This window comes from Lissotriton vulgaris, chromosome 6 (assembly GCF_964263255.1).
Source record: "Lissotriton vulgaris chromosome 6, aLisVul1.2, whole genome shotgun sequence".
NCBI lineage: Eukaryota > Metazoa > Chordata > Amphibia > Caudata > Salamandridae > Lissotriton > Lissotriton vulgaris.
This window is the reverse complement of record NC_141694.1, coordinates 474,674,840-474,687,454: the sequence shown is the minus strand read 5'-3', so window position 1 is coordinate 474,687,454 and position 12,615 is coordinate 474,674,840. Positions and strand designations below refer to the sequence as shown.

At 42.7% G+C, this 12,615-nt stretch overlaps 1 protein-coding gene across 3 annotated transcripts in view; it reads right to left on the bottom strand.

Annotated features, from left to right (window-relative positions):
• Positions 1-12,615, bottom strand: part of ADGRB3 (adhesion G protein-coupled receptor B3) — a 1,725,994-nt gene that overhangs the window by 1,190,278 nt on the left and 523,101 nt on the right. For all 3 annotated transcript variants that reach the window (XM_086926462.1, XM_086926464.1, XM_086926463.1), the window contains exon 4: positions 5,775-5,936. In XM_086926462.1, the coding sequence (XP_086782588.1) occupies positions 5,775-5,936 (162 nt within the window). The remainder of the gene's footprint in view (positions 1-5,774; positions 5,937-12,615) is intronic.

Here is a 12,615-nt window from a genome sequence, read left to right as displayed (position 1 = left end):
CAGAGGCATTCCGGAACAGGAGGTGATCGCAGTCTGCATTCTTCACCTCATCAGCAGAGAATCCAGGTGAATCTTGGTAGCCAGGTCTGCTGTGCCTCACGCCACTTTGCTGGGGAATGGAGCGTTGTTACGCTGAGATGCGGAGGAAGGAGTTAGCTGATAGAGACTAGTTAATCAAAATTGCATTTAGCAAGCGACTGTTAAATTTTGTTTTAAACCAGAGCCATGTTAAAAGAAAGACCTTTGGTAAACTGAAACATATGAAGCTGTCAACAAGCGTTACAGCCGCCTTATGAAAAAATAAATACATTAAAAGCCATGGCGATAGAGAGTGACTGTTACATATTTATAATAAGCAGCTGTGTCTCTGAAAGAGACAGAGGGAAGAGTGTGCTCGGGGAGAGAGACAGATGGAAGGGAAAACAAATAGTGCTTACCCAGTAATTAAAGGCCATAGTCTAACGCCGCCAGTAAAAGATCAAATCCTGGTGGGTGGGCCCTAAAGTGGACAGGGCAGGAACAAAGAGGGACTAAGTAGCCTCCTTTACAATGAGAAGCCTGTGTTTAGCCTAAGCTATGACGCGGGCCAATGGGAAGAGGGGGCGGGAATACAAGTCCCCTTCCTCAACCGTATTGATTTCAAGAAGCTCTTGAATGCCGAGGGCAGCGATGCTATCGCCAGCCGAGACCTAATAATTGTCAGTCAGGGCCCACAGGAGAATTCACTTCATTTTATTAAACACTACTGACTGCTACATGGGTAAATCACCCAATCCCCTATTTTGTGATACAGTCTAGACAACTGATAGCCAATCCTGCATTAACAATCTATTTACTAGGGTAAACAATTAAAACATGGGAATTTCAAATACTGTTAATATTCTCTAAAATCTCTTCATGTTCACTAAATGCATTGAAAGCTTCCCTGGATGAGGATTCTTTTCACATACCGTTCCTATCACATAGCTACATAGAACAACTGAAATTTGCCATCAATTTTGAATGTGCAAAAATGGAGATTCTTTGAGATAAAATAAAAAAGAGTTTATATACCACAGGTTGTGCATAAATTGTCATGTTCTACACATGGACACTATAATCATTTACTCTTTAGGATTATCCTATACAGATATTAAAACCAGTTCAGACTCAAACACTAAAGGCCTAATTATGACTTTAGCAGGGCAGCACCGGGCCCGCCCCACCGCCGCACCGCCAAAGATGTTGTCAGACCACCCACCAGATTAGGGGTTTCCTCCTGTCTGGTGGGCTTTTTCTGGGCGTCCCCATGGTGGTGCCTCTCAAAACAGGCAATGAGTTGGGAACACCAAAAACTGTTCCTGCACGGCATGGAATGAAAAGTCCATGCCATGCAGGAATTGGTGTGCATGCATGGGCCGCCCTGTGTTTCCTCTTTGCCAGCACTTTTATGGAAGAGGAAATACCTTGAAAACCCTGGCATAGAGGAAAGTCCTAATATGTTTTGCAGGACTGTGGCAGTCCTGTAAAACATATGGATGCCCTACATCACCTCAACAACACCAGGGAAATGCGTTTCCCTGGCGGCTGTGGTGGTCCCTCCAGCCAACTCATAATGAGGTGATGAGGAGACCGCCGCGCCACCATGAGTTTGTTGGTACGTGGACCTCCAGATTCATTATCGGGGTCTAATTGTTAGGTCACCATGTACAACCATGATCATTTTCGTGGACATAGTGATATTCTCCATGTACAGCTCATGATTGAGCCACATCATTTAGGTGTTAGGGTAAAGGATCATTGGTTGACAAATTGAATATTAAGTCTGCTTTCAGATGCCTCCAAGTCCAAACTGAGTAGTACCCTTTGCTGGAATTTTTTATTTAAAGGATTCACTTTGGGCATTTACAGGAGCTAAATGCAGCGGCGGCCGGCTAAGGTAAGGGCAGTGGAACAGGGCAGGGGGCGGTAATGGGGGAAGCTGACAGACGACAGAATAGGTATTATTTATTTATTTAATTATAACTATTCCGTCGTCTGTCGACTTCCCCCTCTCCCACTCTGCCCCGCCCTCACCGCGCTTACCGGAGCTGCCCGCCGCTGGCTAAATGTTAGTGGGCTGTTTCAGATCGAGGGCATATACAAGCGATTCATCATATTTATTTTACTGGCAATAAGGAGGGTGACCTTATATTTAATCATGCTCCAGAACTTATGTAAAGGATCTGATGATAGACCAAGTCTTATAAAATAGTGAAAAGGTATGAGCAGGCTGGATGGTCTAAATGGATTTACGGGAAGATTTTCATGTTGAGTACATTTACTCACAGGAGTGGAAAATGTATGAGGTGAGTAATCCTAGACATGCTCTGTGAGTTAGTGTTTATCAACAACCTCAGAAATTTGGGTATCAACAACCTCACACATTTGGGTATCCACAGACTCGTCTATGACTCCTTCCTATCCTGGAAAAGGTCAAAAATGCACTAATGGAAAAAGGACGAGTAAATCTCAGAAAAAGGCAAGGAATTTACTCTAGATAAAGGCAAGTCCCATTCCAGGGTGCAAAAATAATTAGGAACCATCCATCATTGGACCAGGGCTAAATGTTTTTTCCAAATGTCAAATTGTTTTTCTTGTGACAAAGAAAAGAAGTTAGCAAGTTTATTTGCATTAATTCGAAAGATTTTCACATGAGCAAATCAGAACGTGAAAGTAGAAATGGAACTTGAAAACAATTTCCAGGAATGCACATGGGAATCTGTGGCTGTTCCAGTGTTACTGGGATGCTTTTTGAAACATTTGTGAGATACTGAAAAAAATATAAATATGCACTCATGCAAGATTGTAGATCTCCATATGTACAATCAGTACCTTAGTTGGTGTATTTGGTCAAAAACAGACTAGCTTGCTATAGACATCATTTTGGAAAGCAGTGGTGGTTAATGAAACTCTAGCCCAGTGTGTGTTTCTGTCCACCTGCACAGGGTCTGTGGTAGCCACACTGAGTCACAGTAGCCATTCCATACTATTAGTTTCTGTTGTTTTCTTCTGGCCTTTGTCTACTTGCCTGACAATGCCAAACAGTTGTCTTATCTATCAAGGACCATGCCTCTGTAATTTAATGACTGGAAAGAAAAAACAGCAGTTTTTTTCTATTTTCTACAAAATAGAGGATGATATTGGCCATGTCTCTTGAATCCTAAGAATTTCCTCGAAGAACTGCCACTAAAGCAATTCAGGGAGCAGTATGCCAGAGAGACTATAAGCTCAAGAGAGTTTACTGCAATTTTACAGATACTGGAAAACAAATAATAGTAAATGCAGGCCATGAAGTAAGGTTGAAAAAAAGACAAAAGATTTTCATTTTAATGAAAAAAAGAGCCGTGCTTGTTTCGCTCTTTGTTCCTACATAGCTTTATACACAGCTTTCTCAAGCTTTTACAGAAATGAATAATTTATTGGAACAATGTAGCTAGACTTCAATCATACAATGTACTACATGACGAAAACTATTCAAGCGTAAAGGTATTCACCACAAAACATACAATTTCCAGTTATAACATTTAATGAAATATTTTTGCTCTTTAGTTTATATACCGATTGACCATATAAAGATTTGGTAAATACTTCATACAGGCTCAAAATGCACTGGACGTGTGTTGCTATACCTTATTTGACTTAAATATTGTAAGAATTAGTCTGCTTGTTTATATGTACACACAGCTTCTGAGAATTATAATTTTGGGGTTGTCAGTTGAGTCAGGCAGCTTCTTATCTTACCTATCTGGTCATATGTGTTTCTGGGCATAAAAAATGAGGTTAAATTACCAAATGCCACAAATGGAACGCATATTTTGTTGTCTATTTTATTGCTGCGTTCCAGTAGGCAAGAGTAGGTGTGATGTCATGCTAGCATCTCATGCCATATGGAATTCAAAAAGGTTTTAGTGAACGAAGCAGGCCTTCGAATAAATGTCCAAGTCTCCTTTTTGCCTGTGGTCAAACACCAGTTTGGTATTTTCCTAAATATGGCTTTTATACTTGCAGGTTAGATGAGAATGAGCTCAGTCACAATTTCCCTGAACAGGGTCAGCCACTACATCACTACTTTAGGGTATAGAAAAACACCTGCAATGAGGACAGCAGCAAAATGGACATCACAGCAATTCTAAATGTTTATCCAAGCAGCGGAAACTGATCACTCTTAGGTTTTCTGTTCTAAGCAACATGCATCGATTTATTTATACATTGTGTACAGCGCACACTCCGTAACTGAATTGTTTCTACCTTTTAAACTGGTTCTAAAGTGCTAAATTGCTTCTAAACTCGATTTAAGCCCAACTCTTTTACCTTATTATCGGTCTTGCCTTTCCTCTGCACTGTTATGCTTTGCTTTAAATCTTAGAGGATAGCTCTGCACAGAATCCTAAAAAATGGCAGGGAATGTATCTGGGTCCAAATCGCAGAATGGGCACACCATCCCGGTCTGTGTCAGATCCACCTTTGAAATGGTTTGCCTGATGCGGGAAAGAGGGCTCTACTATCGTGAACGGTATGCTCCCCAGGATGGCCATAAACTCACGGCTGTCCTGGGGCAACACATTCAGTAAAACGAGTCGCGTACAAGCAGCTCCGTGTTTCACAATGCAGGTGGCAGCTACCTGCACTTTAAAGAATGGACAGAGCTTTTCCTGTTGTCCAGTGCAGTGAGTCGCTGCACACGCCTGCAGGGAGATATCTGGGGGCGGGGGTGCATGGGACCACTTTGATCCCTCCAGAAAGCTGCCCTCTTAACGATATGTTTGCTTCTGAGTCTGAACTCGTAATAGGGGACGGGCACAGAGTCAACGCTATTTCCTAATTTGCATGGAGGAACACCCCCATGTACACGAGTAAAGCACCTCTTAAGATAGTGCCGACACTACATGTGTGCAAGCACTATTAGTATTAGAGAAGGCGCTACACAAATTTCTGCAGCCCCTCCTAAAATACCATAGTGGTCTGGGGGGTCACACAAAGTGGATGCACAAACCCATTGCACACCTGGGGCAGTATGAAACATACGTCCCCTGGTGCTGCTCTATGACATTATGTATACATTTTCAGTTAAAGTGGGAGCCTAGGAGTCCTTCCACACAACCTGTTAAACTTGTTAACACCATCAGACTGCTGAATCTGAAAGGAGACATACCCACAATCCCTAATATGCATCTGTAGTGCAGAATGACAAATGCCATTAGTGCCAATATGGGAGGAGGTATCTCATTTGCTGTTTAGATGCACTGAACAAGATCTTCTCCAGACAATGGGGGGATCTATTGCCAATTATAGTTCTCATTATGGGTCAACTTTAATGGTGTCTGAAGTCTCCCAGGCGTTTTGCCTCACTGACAACCAACCATTCTCCAACTGTAATTTGTAATGATGCCTATGTACACATATACCAACGGATGACTATATTTACCAAGCTAGTTTCTCCAATTTGAACAGCTCTTTCTTTTCCTGCTTCCAATTTTCACTGCCCGGCTGATTTGCTCTCCATTACAAATGTTTGTTTGAGCAGGGCAATATTAATCTACATTTTAAACTGTGGAGACACATTTGCTAATGCAAGACTTGAATAAAATGCACTATGTGTGAACCTTTCTGTGTTGATTGCAGTTTGTTTTCCAGACGTTTTAACATTACTCCATACACTCCTCTCAACAACAATATTACATTTCTGTAAGCATTTCAATTAAATATTCATAAACATTCAAATGCATTTGATTTGAATCTGTTGCTAACACTACCTGGACAGAGGGCAGTGTTATTGCAAACCCTTGATTCTCTTAGAGGGCCGCTGCAGTGTGTCCCGTAAGGTGGTACACAAGCTCTGGTTCGCACCTGCGACCCTTGACCACAAGTAACTGAACATGAACTCCACTGGGACCACTCGTCAACACCAGTTTCACCTGTATACAAGACAACAAATAAAAAATGGATACAGCCATGAGTGGTAATGCAGCATTCCATTTGGACTTTCAATATGTAAACATGCAAGCAGCTTTGACGGACATGCAGAACAAAGACCATGCAGATCATTACATGACTTTCAGTACTTCAGTATGCTCAATAAATAAACCGTGCTGGTCACAAGTCAAGCAAAAGCACACAAAAGCACAATAAAAAATGACTGATTGTTCTATTGAGATTGTTAATTGTTTTATTTGGTTTGCTCGCTAATTTGGCAGAAAGATATGGCTCTCTTGCTAATATGAAATAGCTTATCTCAACAGAATACACATCTGTTACATTATACGTCTGTTTTTATTTTAGTTTTTAAACATTTTTGTGACTGATTATTGGTGGGCACTCACTATCGCTACTTAGTCACCACGAAATTTAAGCTTAGCTAAATAGTGATGTATTTTTGTAAAATGCTAGTGATGGCAGCACATGGGAATTCTTTAATGATCTTCACACCTTCTAGGATTTACACATTAACAACTAATAAATGTACGTGCAATGGATCTTAATATAGTTAATTTGCATATTCTTCGGATTTTTTTTAGAAACGCCTACTGTGGTGGGCAAAGATCCTTGGAGAGTAGTCATGTGCTTAAATATATAACCCAGTTCACACCTCCTACTTATTAGTTCTCTGTAAATATGAGGCCCTAAGACACTCACACCCCTGCAGTCAATGCACCAGTCTAGGCTTCGTGAGCCATACAATCACAACTACTTAATAAGGGTTCTCACACAAACAAATAAATGTGAATATGACCCATCTAATGTCTCATTTTATACAAACAACACAAACAATTTGGAGTTTTTTTAAAGCGTGTAAAAATGATATAATTATATTATCCCGTTAATTATAGAATTGAGAAAATAATCAATTATTGCACCGATCCATTCACTACATTTTTTTTTGTCCAGGGGCACTTTTTAACTGAGATCAAAGGAGGTAACTTGGCAATTAACAAACACTAATGGCATGTGAATGTCATCCACTATGAAACTTCAGGACATTAATGATTATAATGCAAGATTTCTCCACAATGCATACCGGGAGAATTTCATTAATGTGTTAAATGGTGCAATAATAAATAAAAAAAAATAGCATCTTTATCATGACCCCGTAAGGAGCAGTTCTAAGGAATCACAGACTGCATCTGATTATTTGAGGTCTGTTGGGAAGTAAAGCCTGTATCTAAGAAGATGTCACATCAGTTGTACCCAATGTGATATTGTAGCCACACTTTGCTTCTGTTGTTCAGTGGTTCATAACATGAGTCAGAGAGAACTAATGAATGCATGTCAGAATAGCTGTAGTTGTGATTCTTTCTTTCATTGGTACAAGAGCTTCACACAATGAACAAAATGAGTATTAATGAGAGGAGGTTAAAGTGACAATCTCCAAGAAAGAATCGTCTGCTAATGGTATGATTTGGAAAGTGAAAAAATGTCTCGACAATGCTTGATCAGAAAAGGCCTCTATTCCAACCTCACTCCAGAAAATAATACTGCGCAGAAATATCAGATCTAAAGATCTGCATTAATGGTTACTCTGCAGCTAAAGTAAAAGGAATTGTCCTTAACAAAGAGACAAAACACAAGATGTAATGGTATTGGTGGACCTTGACAATAAACTATATTTGAAATAATGTGTGCTGAAAACCTGTCATAACTTTTTTTGTTGCAAAGGGTTGATTTTACTCACATGATCTCTAACTTGCTGTGGGCGACACCTCAGACTACCACCTTGTATACACAGCCTTTCCCTTACAAAATGAATGGAATTGTGACACTTATTCTCGGAAAATTGATGGTTAGCCTCTTGAAACTACCTGTGAAACCCCCATTTTGTAGGCTGTCGCTGGCTGCCAGTTCATACATTTTATCAGCCGCGGCCCGTGGAGGGAGTTCGGTGGGGCAGGGAGGCGGTGCGGGGGAGGTGCAAGGTGGGGTGTGGTAAACAACAGAATATGGATAATTGGAGGTAAGTAAACAATTTAATAAATAAAACGAATTTCGCAGCGCACCCTGCATCGCATTTTGCATTGCTGGGCGCGCTACAAAATTCGTTTTGTTTACTAAATTGTTCACTTGCCTCCAATTATCCATATTCCATTGTTTACCACCCTCCACCCTGCCTCTCCCCCGCACCACCTCCCTGCCCCACCGAACTCCCTCCACGGGCCGCGGCTGCATTTTATTTCTATTTTCTCTGTCATCTATGTCCTTTCTTCATTGACACTCTTTTAAAATGTGGTTGGGCACTCCAGCGGAATGTATGGGACATACAAGGGGCATGCAGAATACAAAATGCCCCTACTTCTACTTGAAACCACTTTTCGGCTTTCCTTGCTGCAACTGTGTTTGAACAAGGATGTCCAACAGATACAGCAGCAACAGCACTTGGAGTAGTGCTCCTTGCAAATCACTACTACTCTCTGATTCTCAGGGGGCACATCAGTGAAAGTGCATATTTATTCAAGATAGGGTTTAGATCAGGGGTACTCATAGTAAGGCCCGCGGGCAGCCAGCGGCCCGGCAAGCCTTCCCTGGCGGCCCGCGGACCGTCCCAACATCGTACCTGTGTTTTTATATATATATATATTTTAAGAGTGTCAGCAAACACCCCTGCGGCAGCGCGAGTCAAGAGACTGCTGCTCTGTGGGGGCCGGGGCCGGGCAATTCCGTGGAGCTGCAGGGGCCCACAAGGTGAACAAAGCCTCATTAACTTGGGAATGGTCTTTTAAAGACCTGTGATTTGCTCAGGTGCGGCTGTGTGTGTGTGTGAGCCCGGAAGCTGTCTCAGCCCAGGCACACACAGGCAGGATGAGGTGAAGAGGGTGACAGAGGGAGAGGGAGGGAGGAAGAGGGGGAGAGAGACAGAGGCAGACAGAGGGAGAGCGAGGGAGGGAGGCAGAGGCACTGAGCGAATCACAAGTATTGCACAGATATATGCATGCCATGTTATAGCATACACAATATTGATACAAGCTGTCCACAACTATTGTAATCCTACTGAACCTGATGTGCTCATACCTGTTTTTCTTGTCTTTAATTAAAATTAAATAAATAAATATTTGTTTGAAAACACCTTTCCCTTCTGGCTCAACTTTCAATGCCCTGGAGCATCGCTGTCGTCATTCCCACATCCAATGCACTCTATCTATGTTTCTCCTTTCCCTTCTCCCTCACTCGTCCTCTCTTCAGAGTCCAGTGTCAGCTGTTGTCACTGATGCTGCTGAGCTTTGCTGCTCCCCTCAAAGCTGCTCTGAAAGGCTGGGGCTTAGGACAGATACACATCTCCTTTCTACTGACATACACTGGGGTGAGTGTTGGGGGGCTTAGGACAGACACACATCTCCCTCCCTGAGGGAGAGCGAGAAGGAGGCAGACAGAGGGAGAGCGAGGGAGAGCACGGGAGAGTGATGGAGAGCGAGGGAGGGAGACGGAGGCAGACAGAGGGAGAGCGAGGGAGGGAGACAGAGGCCGAGGGAGGGAGACAGAGGCAGACAGAGGGAGAGCGAGGGAGGGAGGGAGGCAAAGGCAGACAGAGGGAGAGCGAGGGAGAGGCAGACAGAGGGAGAGCGAGGGAGAGGCAGACAGAGGGAGAGCGAGGGAGAGCCAAGGAGAGTGATGGAGAGCGAGGGAGGGAGACAGAGGGAGAGCGAGGGAGGGAGACAGAGGGAGAGCAAGGGAGAGCAATGGAGGGAGACAGAGGGAGAGCGAGGGAGAGCGAGGGAGGGAGGCAGAGGCAGACAGAGGGAGAGCGAGGGAGGGAGGCAGAGCGAGGGAAGGATACAGAGCGAGGGAGGGAGACAGAGCGAGCGAGGGAGACAGAGTGAGGGAGGGAGACCTCAGAGTGAGGGAGACCTCAGAGTGAGGGGAGGGGGAAGGAGAGAGAGGGAGACAGACGGAAGGAGGGAGAGGGAAGGAGACAGAGGGAAGGAGGGAGAAGGAAGGAGAGAGAGGGAGAGGGAAATAGAGTGAGGAGAGGGAAACAGAGTGAGGGAGAGGGAAACAGAGTGAGGGAGAGGGTAACAGAGAGAGGGAGAGGGTAACAGGGAGAGGGAAACAGAGAGAGAGAGGGAGACAGAGAGTGAGACAGTCAGAGTGAGTGAGACAGAGGGAGAGAGGGAGTGAGATAGTCAGAATGAGTGAGACAGAGGGAGAGCGGGAGTGAGAGGGAGTGAGACAGTCAGAGTGAGTGAGACAGAGGGAGACAGAGACAGAGGGGGAGAGAGAGAGAGAGGGAGGAAGAGGGAGATAGAGAGGGAGGGAGACAGACAGAGAGAGAGAGAGAGAGAGAGAGACTGAGAAAGAACGAGAGAGAGAGAGATAGATGTGTGTATATCGGGTCTGGTGGCTCAGTGGACGAAGGCGTCCGCTGCAGGGACCAGTGATCAACCTCATGGTATCAGTTTTTTGTTGCTCGAGCCCCGCCCCCTCCCCCACCCATGCGGCCCTCGGCCACAAACCACACTGTAAATTTGGCCCCGAGAGAAAGTTTGTGAGTACCCATGGTTTAGATGAACCCATATAGGATAAGGAATGTATTTTTCTGGGTGAAGAAAATTGCACCTTTGTTTTGTCCTACATAGTCTGGACTGGAGAAGGCGTTTCTCCAATGCTTTAATGAATAAATCCAACACCCTAGTTTATCTGTTCCTTATTTACAGATTTTTTAAATGGAATCCTACCTAGTGCCAATATTTTGCAATTTCCATTAAAATGCTTAGCAAAGTCAAGCACTTTGGAAAACATGTTTCACAGCACTCATTGAAAACAATTTGAACAAAATCAAAGAACAGGTAGCATTGCATATCATATTTCATTATACCAATTTACGATACTGATTATCTAGGAGTATAAAAGAAATATAACAACTTATGACCCTGTAAAATTTTTACTTTTCTAATGAGCGCAAACATAAAATCCAAATTGTCTCCAAGCCCAATTTAGCAGAATATATTTGTCATTGCCAAACAAACCATTATTTATGTGGAAATCTCTGTAAAACATGACAGTTAAGAAGATCAGATGAATCCATTTGTGTGAGGATTTTTTTTTTCAATTGACCTTGATCACTGAATACACATTGTATTGGTTAGCTAAGGATGAACCTACAGAAACTTGAGTAAGTTTAGTGATTCCCACGAATGTGATTAGTTTGGTTATGCCAAATATGTGGTGATCGGCCCTAAGTAAACTAGCTTACATAAAGACAAAACACTTCTACAACCACTCTGTCAAAGAGTACAAGACAACTTAACTTTTGGGCTGTTCCTTTTATATCCACATTCTAATAGGAGAAACCTCCCTCTATCTTCCAACCAAACACATCATCGTGTCTATGCCAATTTACTAACAACAGCATCCTTTATAAAGGAGCTTTAAACATCTCTTACTGAAGCAGAAGTATCTCCTGAACCGTTTCTCCTACATATGAAACAATGTTATACCTGTAACAGCAGCATCACCCACAGTGCATACCAGGTACATTGTGGATGTTTACTGCCTTTTGGGTTCAAAGTAAACGTGCCATTGGTGAGTTTCCGGTAATGTTACTGATAGTGATATGCTGCTCTAATTTATATTTTTAAAGACCTTATTCTAATTTTATTTTGTAGTGCTTACATATTAATTGAAATTGAAATTGAGTGATATTCAGAAGAGCAACGGATGCATGCCCTTTGATCGGCATTAGAAAACAATTCCACCCTTACATACCCCAATCTTGAATGTGAAAATATTTTATTCTCTATAGTTAACAGTGGTTAATTTGTGCCAGTGTTTTCCAGTGCTCGACACTAGCACATATTTAAGGCAGTTCACCTCTTGGTGGCGTTGTCAGTCTGTTTTTTAAGAAAGGTACACAAGCAAAGTGTTTAACAATGAGACAGCTGATTAAAAATAATAATACCAGGATGCTCAGCCTATTCATACAGCTTTGGGTCACCTAGTACAGTTCAGATTGTAACATTTGTAGGGCTGCAATGGCAGGTACATGTTATTGGTACTAATATTTGGCAGCGCTGGCAGGGGCTTGAAGTGGCAGAAGCAGCAGTGGTCTCCTGAGAAATATCTGGGCTCTGGCACTTATTTTATTTTACAAATGAAGCACTGTGACAGTAGTATCATTAGCCCCCCTTTTGACATTGCTAAGATGGATGCCAACAATTAGTGCCTGTCATACTACTATGAAATACACTAAAATCATTGACCAATGTCATGTAAGTCAATGAGAAGAAACCAGATCACTAAGAATCTCAGGTGAGATGTACTACACATTTTTATGGTTGCAAACCGACTCCTAAAAGGGCTTTTTGATTCCATAACTCATCGCAGTTCGGAGGGGTGTATTGTGGGCAACAAATCCAAAGAGTGGCTCAATAAAAGAAGTGTCAATGTTTTGTGACGACAATCTGGTCACAAACCATTGAAAAATGACCAACCCCAGACTTGGGTTGCTAATGCATTCACAAAAGGGAAACAGTCCTCTTGGGACCTCTTCCCCTTTGTGAAAATTAAAATGAAGATTGTTGAGGAGTGGGTTGTGGTCCATGGGACCACTGCCAACTGCCAAACAAACTTTTTTTCCCCAAAAAGAAAACTTTTCATTTGAAAAACAAC